General features: G+C 40.0%; 1 protein-coding gene across 6 annotated transcripts in view; it reads left to right on the top strand.

The window, feature by feature from the left end:
• Nucleotides 1–11180: 11180 nt before the first annotated feature.
• Nucleotides 11181–26144, top strand: part of alph (protein phosphatase alphabet) — a 54901-nt gene continuing 39937 nt past the window's right edge. For 4 of the 6 annotated variants that reach the window (XM_080267362.1, XM_080267361.1, XM_080267358.1 and 1 more), the window contains exons 1-3: nt 11181–11231; nt 21668–21839; nt 23330–23434. In XM_080267362.1, the coding sequence (XP_080123488.1) occupies nt 21687–21839; nt 23330–23434 (258 nt within the window). In that variant the 5' untranslated portion in view covers nt 11181–11231; nt 21668–21686. Of the gene's footprint in view, nt 11263–19163; nt 19248–21667; nt 21840–23329; nt 23435–26144 lie in introns of all 6 variants that reach the window. The other 2 variants (XM_080267357.1, XM_080267360.1) reach the window with 2 other exon arrangements.

Below are 26144 nucleotides of genomic sequence, written 5' to 3'. Positions count from 1 at the left end.
AGTTGCGGGGTGCCAGTGCTGATAATGGCCACTTGAGGGGAAATATACAAGGAAGGGACTGAGATCAAAGATAAGCCGTGTGGATAGTGATGTGATAGAGATGTAAGTGTGGATAGCCAGACTGAATGCTGATGTTTAACTCGTGTGGGCAGAGATGTGTGATACGGATGGTGGTGTGAATAACTTGGGTGGACAGACATAATTATGATGTGTATGGAATAGATAACTGATGGATGGAGAGGTGAGATAATGAGGGGATTAAAGACAGCTTTCAGTTACCTTTTCACTACAAGAGATCTCCAGTCCCTTTAGCGTACGAAAATACCGTAGTTTATACATTAAATACATAAATAAATAAAAGACAATAAACCACCCTGATTTATGAGCTCAATACATCAGATTTAATGGGTTAATAATACTGGTCTAAATCGCAGCAGTTAATATTCCGACAAGTAGCAATAAAACATTTTACGACAGCATTCTAGATTTTCCTTCCTTTATATGTGAGCAGCGGAAATGATGGAGATAAAGTGCTCACTTATTGCGTCGCCTCAACACTGCGCACCTTCCCTCTCTCTGTCTGTCCTCTGGCGCCACTTTCATTAACACTCTTTTTTATATTTATTTTTTACATTAATTTCGACACCTTAACACCCATGACGTTTTATTTTTGCCTATTGTTACTTAATATTTTCATCGTTTTATTATTATTATTATTATTATTATTATTATTATTAAACTTTCATATGACGTATCATGTTACTGCCTATTCTTGTTAGTTCTAGATGATATTATGCAGATTAGGAGTTTTCGAACTTCTGGAGTTAGCTAAATATAATCAAGAAAACATGGAAAAAAAGTATCGTTGAGAGAGAGAGAGAGAGAGAGAGAGAGAGAGAGAGAGAGAGAGAGAGAATATTAACAGGTGTAAATGTATGAAGCAGGTGTTTCCCTTCAGATGCACTCCGCTACCACCCTCCAAAACTACCACCAAAGAGAGAGAGAGAGAGAGATCGTTGTACTGGAGGAGTTAGGTTAATTCAACCTGGATAGTAATTTGAACACGGTTACGTGCCTGGGGAAATACTTGGGTGTTTTCCTTGTGAGTCACACGAGGGGGGTTAACGCCTTCAGCCTGAGGAGGTCTAGTAGTGTGTGTGTGTGTGTGTGTGTGTGTGTGTGTGTGTGTGTGTGTGTGAGAGAGAGAGAGAGAGAGAGAGAGGGGGGGGGAGGAGGAGAAGAAAGCACATTCAACCCTCGCTTTTAGTCTTCTGAAAGGATACGCAGTGAACACATAACCATAACAATTTGAAACACCTGCAGTTTTCTTATGCTTTCGACACTTCACAATAAAACACTGATCCCATCAAAACCACAACCCCCTCCCAACTTTTTTTTTTTTTTTAACTATCAGGTGTTAACATAAATACGGAATTATACATCTGAAACACTACCCTACCTGAATACATACGGTAACATACACAATTACACATACATAACATATTCACATTTTACCATATTAGGTCAATATTAAATCAACATCATTACTATTTCTGGCCTTTGAAATACCACTCATTCTTCTGTGTAATGGCACTGACATTACTATACTCAATGATTTTAAAAGGGCTTAGTGTAAACATGGTATGTGTGCACTTAGCTGAGGGAACTGCACACTTGTATAATTTAAGTCCACGCAAGTAGGCTCTAAGTAAGCTACCGTTTATATAGAGAGAGGAAACAGCCCAGCCACTGACCGGTTACCTAGTTATCATTTGCATTCAACTCGTAATCAGTTCGATATGCACGTCAATGAGGCTTGCATTTATCTTATCATTTATTTATTCATTTATTCAGGAGTTTGATGTGGTTCTATGATACGGTGCGAATAAAGATCACACCCACTGACCGTTTATCATCTGCATACAATTCGTCAGAAAAATGCAATATGCAGGTCAATGCGGTGTGCCATTAGGTCAATGTGGTTTGAAATTCTGGGAAAGTTTGATGTGGTTAGATCATGGGGTGCAAATAAGTGAAAGATCCCAACCACTCACTGGAATGTTATTTACCTGCATACACTGATAAACAATGCGGCATGCAGGTAGATGTAGTCTGCAATTAATGTGGTTTGTAATGAGGTGACTGTGGTATGCAGTTCTGAGAAACAGTCTGATGTGATTCGACTACACGGTGCGAATAAAGTGTGAAAGGTGATACGAGGTTGCGTGACTGGGGCGGCTGGGGGATAAGGCAGACTACTTTTTTTATTATTACTCTAACGACCTACAGCTGTTATCTCTCCATCTTTAATGCTGCGTTGTAGGAATACACACTATAATATGATGCTAGTCACGAAGAAGTGCTACAGAATGGATGTAGAGCATACCATTATCTTTTTTTTTGCCACTGAGCTAGCTACGTGAAATGAGCTGCAAAAGGACAAAACTCTAGGCCAAGGTGAGAAAAAGTACAATGCCAGTATTCTCGTACATAATGCCAGTATTATTTGATAAATGATAACGTTAATCAGAACTTTCCTCAATTATTCAATCATGAGCTACAACTACTAATGGAACTGTACATTTCAAAAACGCAACCTGTCCCTTCCGTGATAATTCTCCTTCCTTCAGTGCCTTCTATAACCGCTTGACTTTTAATCTGTGGCCACCTCTTTTGATAGCTTACCACTGAATTAGACTTGCTTACATGATGCCACATATCTTACGAATGTCCCTGTAACCTAGTATCTTTTTTATCATTTGAAAGTTTGATTTCATGTGTATGAGAAAATGTAGCTATGTATTACGGTACATAAAGTGTTCACAGAGGATTTTTTTATACAAGCAGAGTCGAATACGTACCTATATGTATTATTTCAAAATTCTGCCGTCCGGTACTCACTCAGTAAGTTTCAAATTCTGTTCATCCAATAGCAAAATTTTCGGACGAGCTGTAACTTAGAATAAAATTTCTAAATCAAACCCAGAACTATGAGATACTACATGAGTTTTTCACTAACCATGCCATAGATATATATGCCTACTTCAACAGTAACATATTTCTGGGATGCTTTTTACATATCCCATCTGTGACTTAAGGAATGCATGAAATTGTAGCGCTGTTGAAAACGAAAATATAGCTTATATTGACGTTGGTGTTTCTTAGCACATTATTGACGAATTGCAAACTGGATTAACATACATAGTTCAGTAAAACTGTACAGATTATTCACTCCATGCAATCTATAATTTCTACTCACCCTTCAATTCCACCAAAGATTAAATTTGCGTTAACCATTTTGTACAAACACGATGCAACTGTCCTCCCCTCGGCCGAGCTGCTGTCAGACTAAACTCTTGCCAACGCCAAGATGTGTCAAATGCGCCTGAGTGAGGGTGTTGGCACTCTTGCCATCACTGCTCTTTATTTGCTAATCCGCCATCTGTAACATTTGAACTTTTATCGATCTAATTATATACATTTAAAAATATCCACAACGGTATTCCAAAGACACTATAACACTTAGTGAAGAAGGAAGACTTTGATATTTATGAAAGAAATGTGAGAAGTGGTAGCTCTAGCCGCGCCTTCATTCTCCAGCCTGGCCATTGGTCGGTGCGTCGCCCCGGTCTCTTTTTAGCCAATCAGCGGCTCTGAGGGGAATCAATGTTTTTATGTGCAGTGCTTGAAGTGGCCGAATTTATGTTTTTGTTCATTGTTTCTGCGAAGGTCGGTGTTTTCGTGTGCAATACTAGAAATAGACAAGAGTACATGTTTAATACAATAAATTTGCTCGATTTTCTTTTGTAATGGATGAGATGTATTCTTGTTAATTTCTTTAATTTGATTTGTATGCATGTTTTTATGTGCAGTGCTTGATGTGGCCGAAGAAATGTTTTTGTTCATTGTTTCTGCGAAAGTCGGTGTTTTCGTGTGCAATACTAGAAATAGACAAGAGTACATGTTTAATACAATAGTTTTTATCGATTTTATTTTGTAATGGATGAGCTGTATATTCTTGTTCATTTCTTTAATTTGATTTGCGTGCGTGTTTTGAAATGGATGTTTTTCTTTTTTGCTTCCCTCATTAAATTGTTTCATTGTGCAGTACTTATAGTGGGGAAAAGCTTATTTTTAATAATCTTGGTATTTAACTCTCTCTCTCTCTCTCTCTCTCTCTCTCTCTCTCTCTCTCTCTCTCTCTCTCTCTCTCTCTCTCGTGATGGTGCAGGAGGATGTAAGTGGAATGCACCTGTACAGGAGCACCCGCTTTATACAATTATACCTGCTAATATTCTCTCTCTCTCTCTCTCTCTCTCTCTCTCTCTCTCTCTCTCTCTCCAGTATCAGTATACGTTATCATGCACACGCAGCCTGAGAAGGGATGTCAAAAACAAAGCAAAAACAAGTCGTACGGAAAGCCATCCTGATAACAAAATAGCTTAAGTCTCGAGATAATTTGGTAGAGGTGAAATAGGAAGGTCAAACTGTTATTTCATTTCACATTTCTCAGTCCACTCAAACTGCCATGTCTACATCTTGAATGCTGAGATACTGCTATTGTTGTTGTTGATGATGTGTTTGTTGTTAGTTTGTTGTCCCAGACTCACCTGAATGTAAACCCTGTGGATGCGGACTAAATTTCCCCTTCTGCAGCCCACCATCTCTCTTTCGGGGGTTAAGGATGAAGTTAAGCGAAGCAAAAGCGTTACGAAAAGGATGTAGAGCCGTAGTATTGTCCCGTTCTTCTACTGATTCACGGGAAATAGATTACGTAAGGATGAAGCTTTCCCACAAGTTAAGGTGGTTGATATATAGGAAATAGAAGGAGGAAAATACACAAGGAAGTGTGAAACGGAGAATAAGGAAGAAAAGTGGGGAGGGTGAAAAAAGACCCAAAGAAAAAAAGAAAAAGAAAAAAGGAAGTGGGTAAAGGAGACAAGGAAGCGAGTAAAAGCTGCATCGCGAGGCAGCTCATGGAAGTGAAAATACAGATGTCAGAGTGATAAGGGAAGTGAAGAAAATATGAAAATCGGGAGCACAAACTGAAACTGTGACTGAGGCGGGATCAGGATTCCGGGTGCTTTAATGGTAAGTAAATGAGAGTGTGGCCCATTCAGTCAGGCAGACTCTTGGTAACTTTCCTTCTCTTTCTCTCAACCCATCACCCCATCCTTAGGTGGGAAAAGAGGTCGAGATGATGATGATGGTGGTTGTGGTGGAGGTGAACTGAGAAACTAAAGGAGCATCATCGTTCATATTAAACATGCCTCTCAGGGTTACAAGGTTCAAGATGGCCCAGAAAGGAGCTGATTGTCTTAGAAGGGTCGTAGGGATGCCTGATGGTCACCATGTCTTTACATGAACGCTACTTTTGATATTGCAGTTTCTTTTGCTGATTCTCTCTCTCTCTCTCTCTCTCTCTCTCTCTCTCTCTCTCTCTCTCTCTCTCTCTCTTTCTCCTGTTTTTACAAGTAGCTGATATTTGAAATTACTAGAAATAATAAGTGATCTACAGGACTAACGAAAGATAAACACAACATGTTATGACACTGTAGATATAAGGGACACACACACACACACACACACACACACACGTTCACTTTCTACTTCAGCCTTACTTGTCTTCTATACCCTAATCTTCTCTGTACCTACATGCTCATTAATACTTACAAACACAAAAACGGAGACGTAACCTCACACATATTCCTCTGTAGGATGTTGGTATCAAATAAGAGACTGTAAAAAAAAAAAAAAGAAAGACAGCAACACCGCTTAGAAACGACTCGTTGACCTTGAGTGCAAAAAAAGAAAAATGAGAGAGAGAGAGAGAGAGAGAGTACTCTGAGTATAAACGAACACTAACATTAAAAGGAAAATGAAGGAAGGAAAAAGATGACAAAATAACTAACTATAAGCCTTAAGATTTTTTTTTTTTTGTTAATGACCAGGCACTTGTTTGTGAAGGAGAAATGAGGATACAAACGTCAAGGAAATCAGGTTCAAAGGTAGGTGAGGTGTGGTGGTGATGGTGGTGGTGGTGGTGTTTGGCGGTAGTGGTGTGCGTGTGTGGGGGGGGAGGTTCTGGTAGTGGTAGTGTGTGTGGATGATGGTGGTAGTATTGTGTGTGTGGGGGGGGGGCAAGCGATGATTGTGGTAGTGTGTGTGGGAAGGGGAGGGGGTAGGTGATGGTTGTGGTAGTGTGTGCGTGGGTGGGGGTTGTGTTTGTGTGTGCGCGGCTGCATGGGGGTTGTGTTTTTGTGTGGGTGAGGGTTGTGGTAATGGTGGTAGTGGTAGTGTGTGGGTGATGGTGGTGGTTGTGTGTGTGTGGTGGTGGTGGTGGTGGCAGTGTGTGTGTGGGGGTGTTGGTAGTCGGGAAGAGAGAGAGAGATGGCAGTGTGTGTGGGTGGTGGTAGTGACTGTGGGAGTGGTAGAGCTGTAGTAACGCAGTGTATGGTAGTACTATATTGTATAGCATTATACTGTAATCTCACCATATCTCAGTCTTGTGCTCGGTCTGCTTCTCCTTCTAACCACCTCACTATTTACACTTCTAAGCAAATTTGGGGATCTGCTTTATTTCGGTTTACAACTTCATTTTTATTGAATATTCTGATGTTACAGAAAAACTGCGTCTTATTAAATGCAATGTATTCTGTTTCTTTTCTTATTGGGGAATATTTAAGCTAAAATTAAATAAATGTCCAATAAACTGAAATTTCAGTTTGCTTCCAAAACTGACTCAACTGATGGAATTTAGCCCAAACCACAGAAGAGTATTCACTTGCGATACTCTTGCTCTTCCCTATGCTATATTTTGCACTGGTTTATTCTCTAGATAAGACTTCAAAAGGAGGAGAGGCCAGAGGGTGGAGGACATGGAGCTCAGAAGCAGAAATGTCTAGCCAGGTCTAGGCAGTCAGTGTTTAGTTAGTGGTAACAGAACAGGAAATGGGAAAATAATTTGGTTGGGGCCATCGAAAGGAGTTGTCTACGCAGAGATTACCAATTTTTTTTCCAAAGGAATCGGTGGCGTTTTCTATTAAGACGTTTGAAAACTGAAGTGAAGGGGAAACTAAGCACAGCCATCCTCTTTGGAAAGAAAGCGGACATCTCCCCTAACTGCTTTCTCCTACGATTAACCCCGTCACTCCACGTATTATTTATTCATTCAGTCATGCTGCCTTCAGACAATTTTATTCATCTTAGTACAGACTTTCGGACTTTGCAGGGTTAGTCTTCATCTCTATCACATTAATACTAGAGATCTCTTCTAAAGTTTAATAAAATCGAACATTATCATATTCTTGACATCTGACCCACCCACAGAATCCGATTTGAATACAGTTTGAAAAGTATTTTGCTGCAATGTTACCCAATTTTATAGTTTTCTATGACATTAGTACATTATAGAATACGATGGCAGAGTGGGTGACTATTTTGATCCTTGGTCCAAACAGTATGTCAGTTGTAAGTTAAACCGCACTGAATGTTTAAACTTACAGTGTCGCAACTACCGGGGGGAGGGGGCGCAATCAGATCTCTGGTCCACCTATTTGAAACACGTTTGATCTGTCGGATTATTTAGTATGTAGACAACGTGCAGCACTGGGTTTCCCCAGTATAAGACTCCTCTTTGTGGAAGCTATGCCACTGGTTTTCAGACTCCTTTGAGCCATTCTTGGATGAATAAAATCGTCTGATTTTGACTTGAAATGAATATTAGAATTGTCCGACCACTAAAGATTTACTGAATTGTTCGCAATTGTATCAGTGTTAAACTTATGGCACTTGTTCTTAGTGCTGACAACGTGTAACCTACTCAGCTTGTGGTTCGTGATACACATCCTGTCAGCAGCTTCTTGGATACTGGAAACAACTGTTTATTTATTTATTTTTCAAAGGTGGTCTCTGCATTTTGGGAGTCCTCTGCAGAATGTTAGAAGGGACTTCCATACAATAACTCCTACAGATAATTGCTCTAAAGTCATGAGAAGTACATATGGAGAATCTTAATCTCTACCGTATAATTGTTAACTAATATCACAGATTTTTTCCGCTTTTTTTCTGTCTGTCTATCTTTACCCATGGTGGGGATGGCCACCAACAAGTCGCCCCAATGTCTCCCTGCCCTCCCCCATCAGGCTGACCCTCTAACCCACACCACTCTCATTCTCACATCTCTCCATCCCGTTCCTCCATTGATCTCGGTCTCCCTTTCCCCCTATTCCCCAACTTCCTGCATAAAGTCACTCCGTGCATATGACACCGGATTAAAGGTGGGGGGGGGGCACTGGGACTACTGACACAAAGGGGCTCCCACAAAATATTGATCTTATTCATGCCTCTAAAACAGAAAAAAAAAAAAACTGCTGCGAGTATGTGCACTGTATGCTTTTATCTAGGAAAAAAAAAAAATGCTGCGAGTATGTACATTGTATGCATTTATCTAGGTTTAGCTTAAAAATGCGGTGGGTGTCTATGGAGAAAAACGTGTACAGCTTAAGGACAGTTCGTTATTGAACCTGTCCTTCAAGACTCCAAATCATCTCTGAAATACCATGTTCATTTGTGGAGACCAAGAGTGAGGTGGAAAGATGAGTTGAGAGGTATATGAGGAAAGGAGGAATGAGCTGCGGGGAGGGCAGTCAAATAGTGGGTGATAGAGCGACTTGGAGTCGTTTTGTCTGCGACCACCCTTTGCGGGATTAGGGTGTCGGGCTATAGATATATAGATAGATAGATTTGTGTACGGAACAGAGCCATGGGCCCAAACGCAGGGAAATTCTGCATAAGGCCCGTATTCCCGTCGTTTAAGGTTCCCTAGCACCTCTACCTTAGCGATTTATTTTTGGGTATGGATGGTTGTTCATGCAGAATGTGAGGATATTGGAAGGATAACACAGAAGAGGACAGTAAGGTATAATAAACAAAATGAATGGCTCAGGAGGCTCCCAAACACCTCTTCCTTACATATTTATTTTTGGATACGGCTAGCTAATGTTTTGCACGTTATTTGTGCAGAGTATGGAGGTATTGGAAGGACTTCAGTAACACAGAAGAGGACGGCAAATTGTAATATGTAGAATAAATCGCTTAGGAAGAGGTGTCAGGGAGCTTCCTTAACCAACGAGAAAATAGGCCATATCTTTTGCCTCACATCGGTGCCCCGCCTATTAGGAAACCTCCACAAAATGATCTCCGCCTGTCTGTTATGCTGGATGTTTTGAGGTCGACTTCTCGTCCTAAAGACACCAGCGACTGAGAGGGGTCCTCTTTCTAGACCGGAACTAGAACACTTACAAAGGAACAGGGCATGAAAACTCGGCAGGACACCTTAACATATATATTGCCTTAAAATTTCCTTTACAATATACATACAATGGTATACAAGATGTGGAACAGGTATAGTGACAGGCTAGTTAACAATAATACATCACGTCACAGAGACACTGGGGGGCGCGGTAGCACAGTGGTAGCGCGCCGGACTCGTAATCGGGGGATTGCGAGTTCGAGCCTCGCCCGGGCTGCCGTGCCGGGAGTGGTAGCTCGCTCCTGTAACCCTAGCGGGGCTATATGGTCCAATACAGGGCTTAGCTCGGGGGAACTCCATTTCTCCCATTGTCACAGAGACACTGTGATAACACCCGAGTTATTGTACAGGAGAATAATACAGAGGGATGGTGACAGTTCATACAGTCCTATCACCTCAGTCCTTGTATACTGTAGTACACTGCCCATTCCTGTATGAGATAGCTCTCGTATATATTCAATATGGATGGCATGCTATCATCGTTCAAGTGGTCCCATGTGAAGTTACTCGTATCTGGTACGTATAAGGCCTTGGGATGCTGGGAAAGGACTATGTCGGACACACACACACACACACACACACAAAGTAGACAGTGTCACCCATTATAGCTTAATTCACAGGTCTCTTACGCTACGTTCACTTCTTGTTGATAGAGAGAGCTAAGAGTGAGTACGAGACGCTTCCAGTTTGGGTCAGTGACGTCTGGTCTATCTTTGACGACCCAAGGTAAAGGACTATTTTAGTAAAGACCACGCATGTGGCCCACCGCACAATAAAATTGTTCCGCTAAGATGAAATTTCTTGTTTGTTTTCACTTGTCACTTATCCTATTGTAAATGAAGTACTTTTTAGTCATGTCATGTAATGACTGTAATGTAATAACCATGAGTGTTTTAACTTTTCTCTGGGAAAGGTTCCCTCTCCCGAACAAAATCACGTTACAAAATAGAATGCCCAAGTGTGCCTCAACAACCGAAAGGGTTGTGTAATCTGCTTGTGAAGCTTCTTCACATGTACATGGAAATCACTGCAGGGAGGTGGTTCTAACCATTCTCAAAGTGGTGTATGGACTCAAGTACAGTAATATTATCTTGACGTCACGCTTTAAGCAGGACAAGATGGCTGACCTGCTGCTTCGGAGGTGTTAAAAAGCATTTTCATTATTTACGTTTGTTGAGTGCGTTTTCGTTCACCCATATCTGTAAATGACATTTTGTAACTGTTTATAATACGTGCTGCATCAAAAAAATGAAATTCATAAAGACGGACTGAAGATATTTCTGGATAAAAGGTCTATGGGTCCTCAACATGTATATAACAGATTGTATGTATTTCTGTCCACTTCATGCACGACATTTAAAGCCTGCATAAAGCACTTATGCTTCCTGGTGAGCGCTGTGCCAAATACAATTTACATCGAGGAAGTTTTAATTTGGGTAGTGACGTAAGATCCAAGTAGCGGGGTTAATTCCTTGCTGGCGATGAGTCATCCAGCCTGAGGCGACCCGTCGGGTGCACCCACCCCTCCGGCCGCACCTGGGGTTTGATCCTCTACATCTCACTGTTCTCGTTACGGAATCTATAATACATACCACAACCTTGGCGGGAAATGACGAGTGAAGCTGCTGTATTCACTAAATTTCCAATTCATTGCGCAAATTTCCTTCCTCTTCAGTGGAGTTCATAACAGATTTCTCGAGAATCAATACTAATATCAAACTTCAACAACGACTCGATCAAAACAACTTAACCAAGGCTGAAGGGAACTGCGACTCTAGTGTGTTCGGATCGTCTCTAGCGATGCTTTATTTTCAGCCGATCCTCTCAACTCGCCTCGGGTTTTGAATGTTGAGGGTGCAGTTTTTGCGTTTATGTTCCGAGTGTTCATCGATGGCAGTATTATTTGTGTTGTTCTAATGTAAGTGTCGGGGACGGAAAAATTCAATCAGGTGACGTTTTGACCCGCGTGATATCCGCTTCCTCGGCGTCCTCTTTTTGAGATATGGAAGATAGAGATATGGGGGTGGCATGATAACACCCCTGCCAGTATTGACGTTGTTTAGGTTTCTTGTGCCAGACTGCGTGGCTCCGTTGTTATTTCGTTTTTCCACCCAGTTGGCCACATTTGTGGAATATTGGTCTCTTAACAGTTTATAGGTTCATTTTCTGGTATATACAGTGAAGTGGGATGGGGCAGTGGCTAAATGACAGGAGTGAGCCAGCACCTGCCTACCTCCCAAGTTGGTCATGGCAGTCATTTCTGTAGTTATGATCATAGACGAGTATTTTATGCCAGAAAAGTACATTGGCTGATGGATATCTTGATAAAAGATTTTATGTATATGATAAATGTGAGCTCTTCATGAATAAGAATTATAATTAATCTAGTGTCCAAAATGGTTGATAGTTTTGCATTTCTCTACTTTTGAGCATAGAGTACTCAGTAGTGTGATAGGAAAGTATGGTGAAGCAGCAAGGTATCATGATGAATGTTCATGTTTATGTGCAAATGGGTTTCCATTTTTAACGTGACAGTAATTGTTGTGAAATGCCATGAAGTTTGTGAGATTGTTGATAGTGCCAGTCTTTTTGATGGAAGGTTAGTAGCCAGTGCATCAATAGCAAATTGACGTATTGGTAACCTCTATATAGTCAAAGAAGTATGGGTAAGTTATGGTATTTATACTTAGCTCCCCTTCCCCCCCCCCTCCTTTTCTTTTTGTGCTCTCACTCTGCTCAGCTTTAATGATGCACAATCTTTTGTTTTTAGAGTGCATTGCTTCCCCCTCCTCCCATTTAATATATGAGGGGGTTGTGGGTGAAGGGTTGTTGGACAGTGTTGTGCTTAGCAGTGAAGTATTGTCAGTAGCAATGAGCCACATTTTCAGTCAGTTTGGGGGTCTGATTATGCCATTGTCCTCATGCTTTTAGATAAATTAGGTTAGGGTCTTGAGTTCGTAGGTGGTGATATGTTTCACCAAGAGATTTATTAGTAACTGTATGTCCCTGTACCAAAAAAAAAAAAAAAAAAAAAAATTCCAAGAGTACCTTCATCACTGATGTGTAGGGAATATCATTGGCCTTATAAAGTGCTTTCTGCACAATACTGAGTTGAAACGAAAATAGGTAGATAAAACACATACACAAGAAGTTCTTGTACATCCACCAAATTATGAAAGAGCAGTTTAATAGACAGATAGTTTTGCTATGTAGTGAGTTGTCATAATTTTGTTGATGTGCCCACCTAATGCCAACTTAAATTATATAAAGACCATTTAATGTAGGAAATTTTAAGTAATTTTTCAGTTCTGTTATCATTTCAACCTGTAACGGAATTCATTACTTTTCTGTTCTCCAATGGAGAGTTCTGATGACAAGAATTTTGAGTACCAGTTACTTCAGTTAATACAGCACAGCTTCATATAGGTTAGGTTAGATTGGTTTGGTTAGGGTAGGTAAAAAAATAAAATAAAGCAAGGTTAGGGGCTTAAACAATAATTTTATCAGTTTTTCTTTATGAAATATCAGAAATTGCTCATTACTGAGTAATTTTTTTTTTTAACTACTGTACTGTAATTAATTTTATGACATGGTGTTCCTGGGGAATTGTATGATAGTACAAGATTTATGTGTGTTTGTGTAAATATCTAGATTATCCCTATGTAAGGGGTATGATGATAGCTATAGCTAGTTTTTAATGTTGGTAGCTTTGGTAAATTTTACTTTCAGGCATTTTGCTCATATGGTGAAGTTTTATGTACAGTATGTGGTATTGGTATGTAGTCATGTTTGTCAGAATGGGAGAGATATCTTATGTGGTAACTTTTGCAGCAGATATGTATCAGTGATTAGGAAAAATACACTGAGGTGGTTTGGGCATGTGGAGAGAATGGAGAATGAAAGATGACTAAGAGGGTGTATGTAGGTGAAGTGGAGGGAGGGGAAGACTGAGGATGAGATGGAGGGATGGAGTTGAGAGTTATATGAGGGAGGGGAGAGTGAGTTGGGGGAGAGGGCAGTCAAATGGTGGGTGACAGAGCGACTTGGAGGCGTTGTGTCTGCGGCCACCCTTTGCAGGATTAGAGCCTCAGGCTGTAGATAGATAGATGTTTATAATTATTGGTGAGAAGAAGTCTCAAGGAGCAAAATGATGGCCTTTTACAGTATATAGGACATTATTGTCAGTGAAAAGTAATGAATATTCTGAAAGACTAACCTAACCTGACTGTGAAACTAACTGTAATCATGGCTTCCTAGAGATTTATTTATTTGTTTATTTTTTTCTATAATGGTCTAGGTACTGATTATGTTGATTTTCAATGGAAATTGAAGTTGTTAACAAAACTTGGAGCACACCAAAAACCTCGTATGACATGAATACCCATGAATAAAAACCAAAAAAATAATCTTCATACCATAGTTTTCTACCTCTTTCACAGGAAAGATAATGACAAAAAAGTGATTAAATTGGTTGCAGCCAAGGTAGGAGTGGTTGGAAGAAGTTCCGGGAGTAGTTGCCCCTCCTGACATTAAGAGGGGTCTTCCTCCATGCTAAGAGATTCATGCGTGCAGCATGTTTTAGAAGTGTAATGCTGTATGGTAGTGAGATTTGGGCAGTAAAGGAGGATGTTCTTAAGCTTAAATGAAGAGACGAGCATGGTCAAATGAACGACAGGCCTGGGGGGTTAGGATTGCGAATGAAACGAGAGAAAGGATGGGACTTGAATGTATTCATTTTGTGATGAGAAGAGTAGATTTGGATGGTTTGGGCATATGGAGAGGATGGAAGATGGCAGCCGGGTGTGAAGGATGAGAGGTGCGAATGTTGAGGGCAGTTGTGAAAAGCAGAGTGAAAAAGACTTGGGACGAGGTCATAGTGTGCGACCTCAGGCATAAGGGTCTGAAAAGAGAGGCTACAAGAGACTGAGTTGCATGGAGAACTTCCATTGGATGATTAAGGCCAGTGCATGCAAGCATATTGGAGCCTGAATGAACAAATAAGAGTAATGTGATGAGAAGGGGTAGATTAAAGTGGTGTAGGGATGTGGAGAGGATGGAGGATGACAGCTGGGTGTGGAGGGTGAGAGGTGTGAATGCTGAGGGTGGAGCTGCAAGAGGCATAGCAAAACAAGAAGAGACTATCTTCACAGACCTGCAGCAAAACTGTTGCAGCCAATTTTTAGAAGTGCATCAGCTGATGCAACAGCTTGTCTTTGAAGGGGGGGGGAATCCCTCAGGTGTGCCATTTATAGAGCTGTTGGCTTTGTCATGGGTAATAAGACTTGGGACGAGGTCATGCAGTGTGACATTACGGATGATGCACTGAGACGTCCTGGTGCAGGAATGGAGTAGATGTATTTTTTGCATATTTTTATACAGTGGTACTGTTGATGTAAATAATGAATCAATTTGAGAATAAGTAAAGGCATCTTATGCAAATTATCTTGAATACTGTATTATGGTATCATTAGGTTTTATGTAAACAGAAAGTAAACATGAGTTTTTTTTTTTTTTTTTTTTTTTTTTTTTTTTTTTTTTTTAAACAATGCAAGAACTGAATGGCATTGTCAGTCTTGATAACTTCAGTGGTTGTTATTTATGCAGTACTGGTAATAACTATTCCAACAGATTCAAGAGAGAATGCCATATAGTAAAGAACTGTTCAGAATTATCAATCTAACTACAGTACTATATACAGTAAGCCAGAAACTACTGTACGGTACTCTAGGCCTGTTCAGTTTCCTCTTATGTGACTGAACTGTGCGATTCTCACGTCTTGAATAGCCTATGGTACTAAGTCATGTTTGCAAGAAAGTTGATTAGCCTGTGTTTAGAGGTAGAAATGAGCCCCACAGGTTGCTAGTTAAATCAGCCCACCAATCTGACTACATTTGGCCATAAACTAAGCTGAAAGGGGTTGGGGATCTTTGTCAGGTCAAAGCAAATGCTTTTAACTACTATATTGTGAGAATCAATAACAAAAAATGAATTATTATTATCATCATTATTATTATTATTGTTATTGTTATTATTATTATTATTTTATTATTATTATAGTAATCCCTTGATTATCCGACGTAATAGAGCCAAAGACGTGTCTGGGTAATGGCACCATCATATATTGGACTTCTCCCCTGGTCCTCCTTCATACATAACCTATCTTTGAAAGCCAGCATAAGAGGACACTACAGTACATTGTCCAACACTTGTTCCTGTTGTTTAATGCTACTCTATCTGGTCAGGCAGACCTGTAAACCACAGCCACACAATTACCATTGTCAATCAGACCCATTAACCACAGACAAGCAATCACCACTGCAGGGCCACACGCTGCAGTGACATGAAAAAAATGGCTATACCAGAAAAATGCAGTGGGCACACAAAACTTAATGGTCAAATGGAATACAATCATGGTAAAATAGAATAAAATCATGGCACAGTACAGTAAGCTTGAATAAAATCAAGGTCAACACACGATTCGACCATTCCGCATCAGTCTTACCCAAGATCTCCTGCTTCTCCAGAGTCAGCGCTACCCTCTTTCTTTTTCCTTGTGGAGGAGCCATCATCACACACCTTAGGAAGAGGCATGCTAGGAATAGCAAAGCCTGAAACAGGTAGAGAACAACCACAAAGGCCACCACATGTGCTGCCATAATATCTGTCTGAGAGGAGCCTTTCACCATGCTGTTGCTGTGTGGGAACTGAGAATGACTGAGGGGGCATCTAGTGGACACTGGGTGAACTACCCAAACAGGCAGGGCGGCACCACCAGACTGTTCCGGCCCAGCCGGGAGCGAAAATGTTCACGCGGCCATAATTTCCACCCAGATGCATGCATTTGGTCTGGATAAAATGGAAAAATGTACAAATATATAATGGTTTTGAACAGCCTGATTACAGTTTCTGGGTAATTGATTGTCTGGGTAATGGACGTCTGGATAACAGAGAGATCACAATATATTAATATTTGTACCATATTATTATAATTAATATTATTATTATTATTATACTTTAATGTGAAGCTGAGAATTTTGAAGGTTTGAATGATGAATGAGGGGATGTGTGGCCTGTTTCACTGAAACACTGTTGATAGCTTCCATTCTTTTGTGTTGGTCCTTTACTGATGTATTTCTGGATCCTACTTGCCCAATTTTTAAAGTGGTAGTTGAGTTAGGAAAATGATGATATGTAAAAGACAATCATAGAATGAATATAGGTAACTGTAAATTGATCATGATTGAGAGGGACACAAAAACAAATTGCAATAAACTAATAAGTACATCACAAGCTGTGATTATTTGGGATAAGCTGATAAATACAAGCTGTGATTAATTGAGATAAACTGATAAATACAAATTATGTTAAGAAACTAGATGGAACAGAGATGGTAAATTTGAAATTAAGTTGTATAAGGTCTGTTCATACGGTAGAAACTAGCAAGTACATGCTGATAAGAAACTTGTGAATATGTATTATAAGAAACTAGATGGAATAGATAAATCTGAATGAAGAGTTTGAAGTTGTAGAAAAATATAGGCTAAGTGGTGGTACAGAGAATATTCTTAATGAATGGGGGGAGAGTTGCAAGGGCATGAAAGCGGTGACAAGGAGCACCGCAGGATTTGACTGTAGAAGTACGGTAAATAATATGCCACTGTGATTTTGTTCCACCTGTGACAAATAACACTGAGGCTTGGATTATGCTGCAGATAGTGCCTATGTCAAGAAAGAATGGGCAGCAGTAACAGGTTACGGTATTTAGAAGTGAATGTGAGATAACTTGGTGAGGTTATGGATGAATGAGCATTTTATGAGATGAAGTTGAAGTGGCTGTAAAGGACCCAAGGGAAAGTACAAGTAATCGGATGGTGTACTGTACTCTAAGAGGATTTTTAATTATATTGAGTGGAGAATGACAGGAGTTTGTAAATGGAGTGATTGAGAGGCATAGGAAGAGGTACTGATAGGCTGAGAACCAGGTGGAAATATAATGTTTGAGTACCAATAATTACACCATGTGAGGGAGGGTAAAGTACCATATTTTATTATGCTGTAATACTAGTTACATAAAGTATGTTCTGGCAATAGCTGTGTAAGTTACGGTACTTGTTACCAAAAGTTCATCAGTTATTGTGTGAAACTATACAGTACAGTAGGTGACCATGAGCACACAATTGATATACTGTAGATAAGATAGTTTCTCTCCAACGCACTGCGTCAGTATGTAAGATAGTGATAATAGTGTTTGTTATCTGCTCCAGTGCAGCAAAGAAACCAGATTGGCTCAGTACATTAGTAACTCTGTAGTTCAGCTCTGAGTACCCCTGGTGCACCTGTTCTGTAGTGAAAGTTACCGGTATAATACTGTATAATGTGTATAAAATTGTTTGAAAGAACCTTTGTGTACAGTAATTGTATTGTGTTTGCAGTTCATTAATGTGTAAAACTGTAGCTGTTATGTTTGTAGTTCTTTACATAATACAAAGAGGAGGTGTATCCTAAGTGACAGATAGTTCTGTGAATGTTAAACTGTGTTTTAACTATTTATTCCTCCAGTAGATGCAGTGACTGATGTTAAAGATACTGTGTTGCTCAGAGTCTATAGGAATTTCTTCTAAGGTGAATTCCATAAAACAAAGATATTCTCTGTTGAGTTCAGAACTTAGTTTGTGTGATGAATGAAGAATATGATTGTGGCAAGTTTGTGCGTGGAAAAGCACTTGTAACTGGTGCTGAATATCAGCATAGCTAAGTCTACACATACTGTTGATACATTTTTTAAAATCATGTAAGCTGCAGTAGCTAAGTATTGTTTTCACAATCATCTTTAATGTTTTACTCTTTCTTGGAAGCTAGAGTACTCTATATGAGTGCACGTTAAGTATGGTACAAAGTTAATGTATTGTATTCATTTTGGTCTCCATTGTCTAATGGGATAGAGTGTTTATTATCATGCAAGGATCATACAGTTTATCCTTCCTAAGTTCCTTAGGTTGCTTCCAGGAGGGGCATCCTTTTCCAAAGTGCTATACACTTCAGCCATAGTCTTCTAAATATGGGTAGCATTTAACCGAATAGCTAAGAAGGAAGTGCATGACTTAAGACTGCAGCATTCCATATGATTCTCATTTCCTCCACTTATATATATATATATATATATATATATATATATATATATATATATATATATATAATTTTACCATTGTGGAAAAACTATTGGATGGAGTCATACCAATACTGAAATAATGGTTGAGGAACATCAGAGGAACAAGTGATTAAATTTGGGGTGAAAAAAGTCAGGGGTCAAGGTTTTGAAAGGAGATATGTTGCTGCCTTGGCAGTGATTTTCAAAATGGAATATTGGTCAGCAGTTTTTCCATGTAAATGGAATTGGACAAAATGGAATATTGGTCACCAGTTTTTCCATGTAAATGGAATTGGACAAAATGGAATATTGGTCAGCAGTTTTTCCATGTAAATGGAACTGGACAAAATCGGAATATTGGTCAGCAGTTTTTCCATGTAAATGGAATTGGACAAAATGGAATATTGGTCAGCAGTTTTTCCATGTAAATGGGATTGGTTTAGAAATTTAGATCCATGTAAATTATGTTTGTGCTGTTGGAGGGTGTGTAAACAGTGGGTCTGCTGTAGTTCCAATATATAATAAGACACATAATCTTGGTTATAGCTGTTGCCGTTCAGGAACTGATATCCATAGTTACAGATGCAGTGTTTGTATTGTATTTACCATTGGATTTGACCATGTTATTGTGTTACTTTCTGTTGGTATTAAACATTACAGTGCATCAGTATTTGTCATATTGCATTTTCATTTTCATGATAGGTTTGCAAAGAGAACAGTCTAACTTCAGGCTGCAGTGTATTCGTGTATGCTTCCTTTAGATCATCAAGGTGTCACAGATACCAGGTATGCTTTTTTCCTGCTTGTGAATTCTGATAATCTTGTTGAGATAATATGAATATCCTATCTAATTTGTACCATACTACTGAAGGGTGCAGGTTAAGATTAAATGTTTGTGACAGTTGGGATTGTTGTGTTGTACTTTATGTTATGTTGCTTACTTTACCGACTCAGCCATACACCTGACCATAATGCTTAGTACAGTAGTATGGTGTACCAGCAGTCAGCCCAAGTCTATGTGCTGTGCTGGAGGGGGAGAGGGCTCAGAGGGGGAAGGGGAGACCAAGGATGACGTGAAGGGATGGGGTGGAGAGGTATATGAATGAGGATGATGTGAGCTAGTGGGAGAGCATCCTGATGGTGGAGGATAGGGTTACATGGAGGCAGTATGTTCATGGCCACCCCCTCTGGGATTAGGCATCTGGCTCAAGATAGGTGGATAGACTGTACTTGTGAGACTGAATGTTACACAGTAGGCTACTTGGGTCAGAGTACAGTACTGTTCTATACTGGTATGTGAATTAGTAGTTTACGGGTTGTTACAGGTATGGCATTATTATGTTATGCATTATTTAGTTATCAGAATATAATTGGTGACATTGAGTCAAGTGAGAGTAACTGAAAATTATATTTTACATCAGGTAGCTATAGTTTGATGTATACATTGTTGACATATTTTTAGTATGATTGCATTTACTTGAGCCTATTATGTCTTATGCATTTTAAAGTCTTTGATGCCAGTATCTTTGCCCAGACTGACTTGGTGTCCTAATTCTAGCTCTGATCCACAGCCTTAGACACTGTCTTGAATAACCCTTTGTAGGACAAGGAGTGCAGGGCATCAGTTCAAATTAATGGGAATTATTCACTTCAGAATTAATGGTTGTTGATTATTTAGTTGGGCTTGTAGTCTAAACTTTTTATTGTGTAGGGTTTCTCACTGCTGAATGAAATTGAGAGGTGTTAACCGTAACAGAATACCTAAACTCCATTACAAGTAAAGAATTGAATTTATCGTATTTTTAACCCCTTGGTTGAGTAGGGTATAGGTGTAGCTTCCATCTTGTGCAGTATTTGTTATAAATGGGTGCATGAGAGATGTAGTGGTTTAGAGGTAAACTGTGAGATAATGTCTTTCTTGTGTGAAATGTGTTTGGGAGACCTTGTGGAGATTGTCAGGTGTGAAAGGATTGATCTTGCTGGTGAGTCTCTTGAGTGTGTGGAAGAATTTTGTTACTTGGGAGACATTTTATGTGCTGGAGGTGAGACTGGACCCAGTTCTGTGGCTAGTGTGAGGAGTGGTTTGAAAGAAGTTCAGGGAGCTGTTGCCTCTCTTGACATTGAGAGGGTATGTGTTAGGAGTGTAATGCTGCATGGTAGTGAGACCTGGGCAGGTAAGGTTGAGAATATTCGTAGGCCCAGACATATGGAAATGACAGAGATTAGGTGGATGTGAAGTGCATCCTTGAATTCGAGGCCTGGGGGGCTAAGTTTATAATGGAAGAGTCGAGAGGAAGGCTGGGACTGGACTGTATTGGTGTTGTGATGAGGAGGGGTAGATTGAGATGGTTCGGGCATGTGGAGAGGATGGGGGATGACAGTTGGGTGCTGAAAGTGATAAGTGTAAGTGTTAGGGGGTTGGGTTGTGAGAAGCAGACCGAAAAAGACCATGGATGAGGTCATAGAATGTGACCTCAGGGATAAGGGACTGAGTAGGGAGGCTGTCAGAGATCAAGCAGCCTGGAGAACTGCCATTAGGTGACCATGGTCGTTGCATGCAAATGTGTTGGAGCATTTATAAGTGAAACAAAGTGAGAATATAATGATGAAGTTTGAATATTTCAGCAGAAGGTTTAACCTCTGCAATTCAATGAGTTTTAAATTTTGTTTTGCTATCCCAGATGGTTTTATTCAGTTTCTGAGGGTGCCTGCATTGAAACACGTAGCTTCCTTTGGACTAGAAAGTCTTACCTGAGCTGAATAAAATCATTTGAGTACAGTATTAGGAATGAAACTGACAACAGGTGTCAGATTGAAGAGTCCAGGGTGAGTGACTGGTCACTCTTGCCTTAAATGTTGCAACAGAGTAGCCAAGTCCCAGGCCTCCATGCTCCTGATGGGAGCAGTAAATGATATGGGTGATAGATAGATAGATGTATAGTAGTACTTTACCACCATTACTCTAACTTGGTCTAAAATTGACCTCTCTCCATCTTGAATGCTCAGTTGTATCAATGGAATAGCATTATAATACCGGTATGATAAGTCACAAAGAGGAGTTATGGAGAGGATGTAGGGCTGTAGTATTGCCTCAATCTGCTATTGAGCTATTTGATATTAGCCGCAAAGGGATGAAAATATGGGCCAAGTTACGGTAAAAGGAGTATAGTACAGTATGTTTGCTTATCAGAGTTCTTTTTTGACAGATGAAGAAGTGATCTTACCATGGGAGCATTTCTAGACAAGCCAAAAACAGATAAACACAATGAACATGGCATCGGCAATGGCCTCAGCTATGGACTGTCTAGCATGCAGGGTTGGCGCATTGAAATGGAGGACGCTCATGCTGCTGTAGCCAATTTACCGGGAATCTTGAAGGTAAATGTTTAGTGTTCTTAATGTTCAATTTACACATTAAGTTTAATGCTATATTTAGGTGATTCTTTGTTCAGTGATTAGTAAAATTCTTTCCTGTAACCCAGGAAACTATTTAGTACATTACATTTTAACCATAAAGCCAGCAAATGGATGCCTGGTGATCTTGTGACTTAAGCCAAATGTAGGCTAGCCCATAAAGGTTCAAATCTGAGGGTGGTTGGAGTTTATTGTTCACATAATGCCATTTAACTGTGATTTTCTGGTTAGTCACCTTTAATGTCAGGACTGATATGCCTAGCCACAGGTTCCTCTACTGCTGAGTGGGTTAGATAAAGTCTTCATTAATTCCATCACCATTACTGATCCTTCTTAAGTTTAATAGTCATTTGGAGATAGCAGGAGTGAAGGAAGTGACATCCCTTGACTGAAATGTTAAAATTTGCAGTACTGTACCAGTAAAAGGATGAGACCATCAGCTGCAGGGGGGGGGAAAAAAGCTTAACCATTCATTGGTGAGATGGAAATAAGGGGAAGAAGATAAGCTGAGAGAGTGAAAGAGCTATGCTGTTTATAAATATACAGCCATCTTTAGCTCATTTGTTCTGGCCTTCTTCTGTGGAAAAGATCACAGATGAGAATTAGCTATAACCATGAGAGAGAGACCGATCCCATATTTAACACTGGCTCATGTTACAGGAAGTAATACCAGTACTTGATGATGATAATGGCTGGTGATTGTTTCTCAAAGGTGACACTTAAGAAGAATTCACTAGTGCTGAGAACCTTGAAGTTATAACATGCCTGTCACCTTATAAGTAGTATTGCATTAGAACAGTGGCATCCACTAAGCCCTGTACTCCTCCATTCACAGTACCTTCAGGAAGATTGTAAGTTTAACATGTCAGTACTGGAAATTGGGAAAAACTGCCAAATTGGCTTTAAAGTTAGCGGTGGAACTATGATAGCAGTGTTCTGTGTACAGTAATTTACAGGTAACTTTATAGCAAGGAAGAACATGGAGGGGAAAAAATCAGTTTATACCAGTAACCTATTACATTTCGTAATATTTATTATAAGGGTATAACTTTGATACCAGCAATAGCTATAGGGAATAAAGAAAGCATTTCAGCTTAAGTAATTCCAAAAGGTGATTAGGATTTTATTATTCACTGTCATCACCTGAGTTGAGCAACCAGTCACTCAATAAGCCTGAGTAGCCTAGCCTCAGGTCCCTGTGCTTCTGATGAGGTGGTGCGGTATTGAATGGTGGGTGGATGGTGTGAAATACTACTGTATATCGGGTCTTGAATTCATATTACCTTATATGTATTATATTTCAGTCGTTGATGCATTATAGTTGTTGATGCCCAAAGGTTAAACAATGATGATGTGATGATGGTTATGTAGATATTATTACTGTAACCTATACAGTTATTGTTGTTTTTCAACTGCATTAATTTCATTTAGTCATATTCATGTATATTTTCCAGGATTGGGCATTCTTTGCAGTTTTTGATGGTCATGCTGGAGCAAAAATATCAGCTCATTGTTCTGAACACCTTCTGAACTCTATCACATCTGGAGAAGAATTCCAGGTAATGATCAATACATAATATACACATTTCCCTTAATTGATGTCTGTAAACCTCTCTTTAAAACTGTTTGTGATTTATTATTATTATTATTTTTATTATTATTATTATTTTTTTGTGGTAGGTGGCGGGCGCTCACCATCCACTCACTCGATGTAGTGCTGCTCTCGGGTGTCTGCCCTTTCCTGTCCTCTCTCCATTCCTTCCTTCCTTTTCTGTCTTTACTTCATTCTTTCCTTGTCCTTCCGCGTACGGGTGACTTTACATTCCCTCTTTTGTCTTTCTTTCCTTCATTCCTTCCTCTTCCTTCTGCCTATGGGTGACTACACTGAGTGACAAGCCTAATGGTTACCTGTACACCAGGCAACCATTTACTATGCTGGGTGGTAACCATATAACCATTTTATGGTGCCTGGTAGTTTAGTGGGTAATTACAGCACTCCAATCGGATTGAGCCGGTGAAGGTTTATATCTAAGGGGTGGTCTATATCTAAGGGGTGGTCGGGGTTATTGCTCATGTAATGCCACTTAGGGATGAGTGAGGCTGGTAACTCTCATCTTAAATGTCAGGACCAAATTGCCTAGCCCCGGGCTTCTACGCTCCTCATGGGGCAACATAGAATTGGATGATGGATGGATGGATGGATTATTATTTTTATTATTATGATTTGTATGGCCATGTGGAATGTGAGAGGTGTGAATGAGGAGAGCAAGAGGGTGGAAGTGGTGAATGTGTTCAAGAATGCGAGATATTCTGTGATGGCATTGTGTGAAACAAATCTGACAGGATGTGAAGTGGGAGTGGGAGGGTGTGAAATGCGTAAGATCAGGCATGAATGGGTGAGGAAGATGCAAGGAAGGAGTTGCTTTGTTGATGAATGAGGTGTGGCGGAGTGGAATGAGAGATTACAAATGTGTCAGCTCGAGATGTATGTATGTCAAGTTCAAGTTTGAGAAGGTGAAAGTGGGAATGATTGTAACGTATGCACCGTGTAATGACTGGAGTGAGAGAGAAGAAGACAGATTTTGGGATGATCTGGATGAAGCAGTAGGAGACATGCTCAGGAGCTGTTAAGTGATCATGATGGGCGATATGAATGGAAGAGTAGGCATTGGTTGTGAGGATGACATAATGGGTTGTAGTACAGTACCAGGAGAAAATGATAATGGGAAGTGAGTGAAGGGTATGTGTTGGGAAAGGAGGTTGTGTATTTGTAACTCATATTTGATGCATACAGATGCACATAAATACAGTATACTGTACATGGTATTGAGGGAACGGGGATCGTGTTGAAAGGAGCCTGATTGATTTCATGCTCTTCGAGAGGTCGATGCTGGGAATGGTTGCTGATACGAGGGCCATGAGCGGACGATGTGGAGGTCTGTCAGATCACATGATTGTGGTATGGAAGATCAAGCTGAGAGGAGTGAGGTGGACTGAGAGAGAGAGGAACTTTCATTGATAAAGACTGAAAGTCGAGAAGCTGGGGATCAAAGAAATGGCAGATGAATACAGGACCTAAGTAGGGTAAGAGTTGGTATCAGTGAATTGGAATGAGATGGATCTGGACATAGCGTGTGAAATGCACATAGGGATTGCTTAGTTAGGAATGAAAAAGTGGCGTGTGGTGTGGCACAAAGAAGAAACGTACGGCATGGTTGAATGAAGAGGTTAAGAGAGCAGTAGAGGGAAAGAGGAAAAACTGGCTAATGTGGTTACAGAATAGTAGTTCAATTGAAGTAAGAACTAAATATATTGAGAGCAAGAAGCACGTAAAGACACTAGTGAAGAGGAATAAAGAGGAGGTAAATAACGATCTAGAAAGAAAAGTGAATGCAAATTACTCTGAAAGCAGGAAGTTATTCTGGAAAGAGGTGCAGAAATGTAGAAGTGACAGTGGAAAGAAATGTGAAAGTGTGAAGGATGTAAGTGGTAGATTTTTAACCCATGGGCATGAATTAAGGACCACATGAAAAGCAGAGCAGCTGTAAACATGATTGATTTTGGTGGTGTGCAGAGAAGGAATGCAGCTTCAGGAAATGTGACACTTGCACAGTTGGAGAAAGCTATGAAGTGGCTGAAAGTGGGAAAGCGATGTATGCAGAGATGATTAAGTGTAGTGGAGAGAGTCGAATGAAGTGCATGTTGGAGATGTGTAAGAAGGCATGGATGAGTGAAACTGTGCCAGCAGAGTGGAAAAAGGCTGTGATTATACTTCTGTACAGAAATAAAGGTGAGTGAAGTAAGTGCAAGAATTATCATGGCATAAGATTATTGAGTGTTGTAGGGAAGGTATATGGAAGAATTATTTTAGAGAAAGTAAGAGAGATATCAGAAGTCGTAGTGAGTGATGAATTGGGCAACTTTAGGAGTGGCAGAGGATGTGTGGATCAAATATTAGCAGTGAGGCAGATGGTGGAGAATTCTTGTGAAAAGGACTATAAGGTGTTTATGGCATTTATAGATATGGAAAAAAGCACATGACAAAGTAGACAGAGAAAGGTTTTGAAAGGTCTTGCACATGTATGATGTAGATGGTAAGCTGCAAGGTGCTGTCAAGAGTTTTTGTGATGGTAGTGAGACGTGTAAGGGTAAATGGGCATCTAAGTGAATGGTTCACAATCAGTGTGGGTGTGCGACAAGGTTGTGATGTCCCCATGGTTGTTCATTATATATATGGATGGGGTGATGAGAGAAATAAAAATACAAGTA

This window comes from Coenobita brevimanus, chromosome 23, assembly GCF_032717465.1.
Source record: "Coenobita brevimanus isolate Jiangsu-jjx chromosome 23, ASM3271746v2, whole genome shotgun sequence".
Classification (NCBI taxonomy): Eukaryota; Metazoa; Arthropoda; class Malacostraca; order Decapoda; family Coenobitidae; genus Coenobita; species Coenobita brevimanus.
Note: the sequence above shows the minus strand (reverse complement) of the source record. Positions and strands in the feature narration are given on the sequence as shown.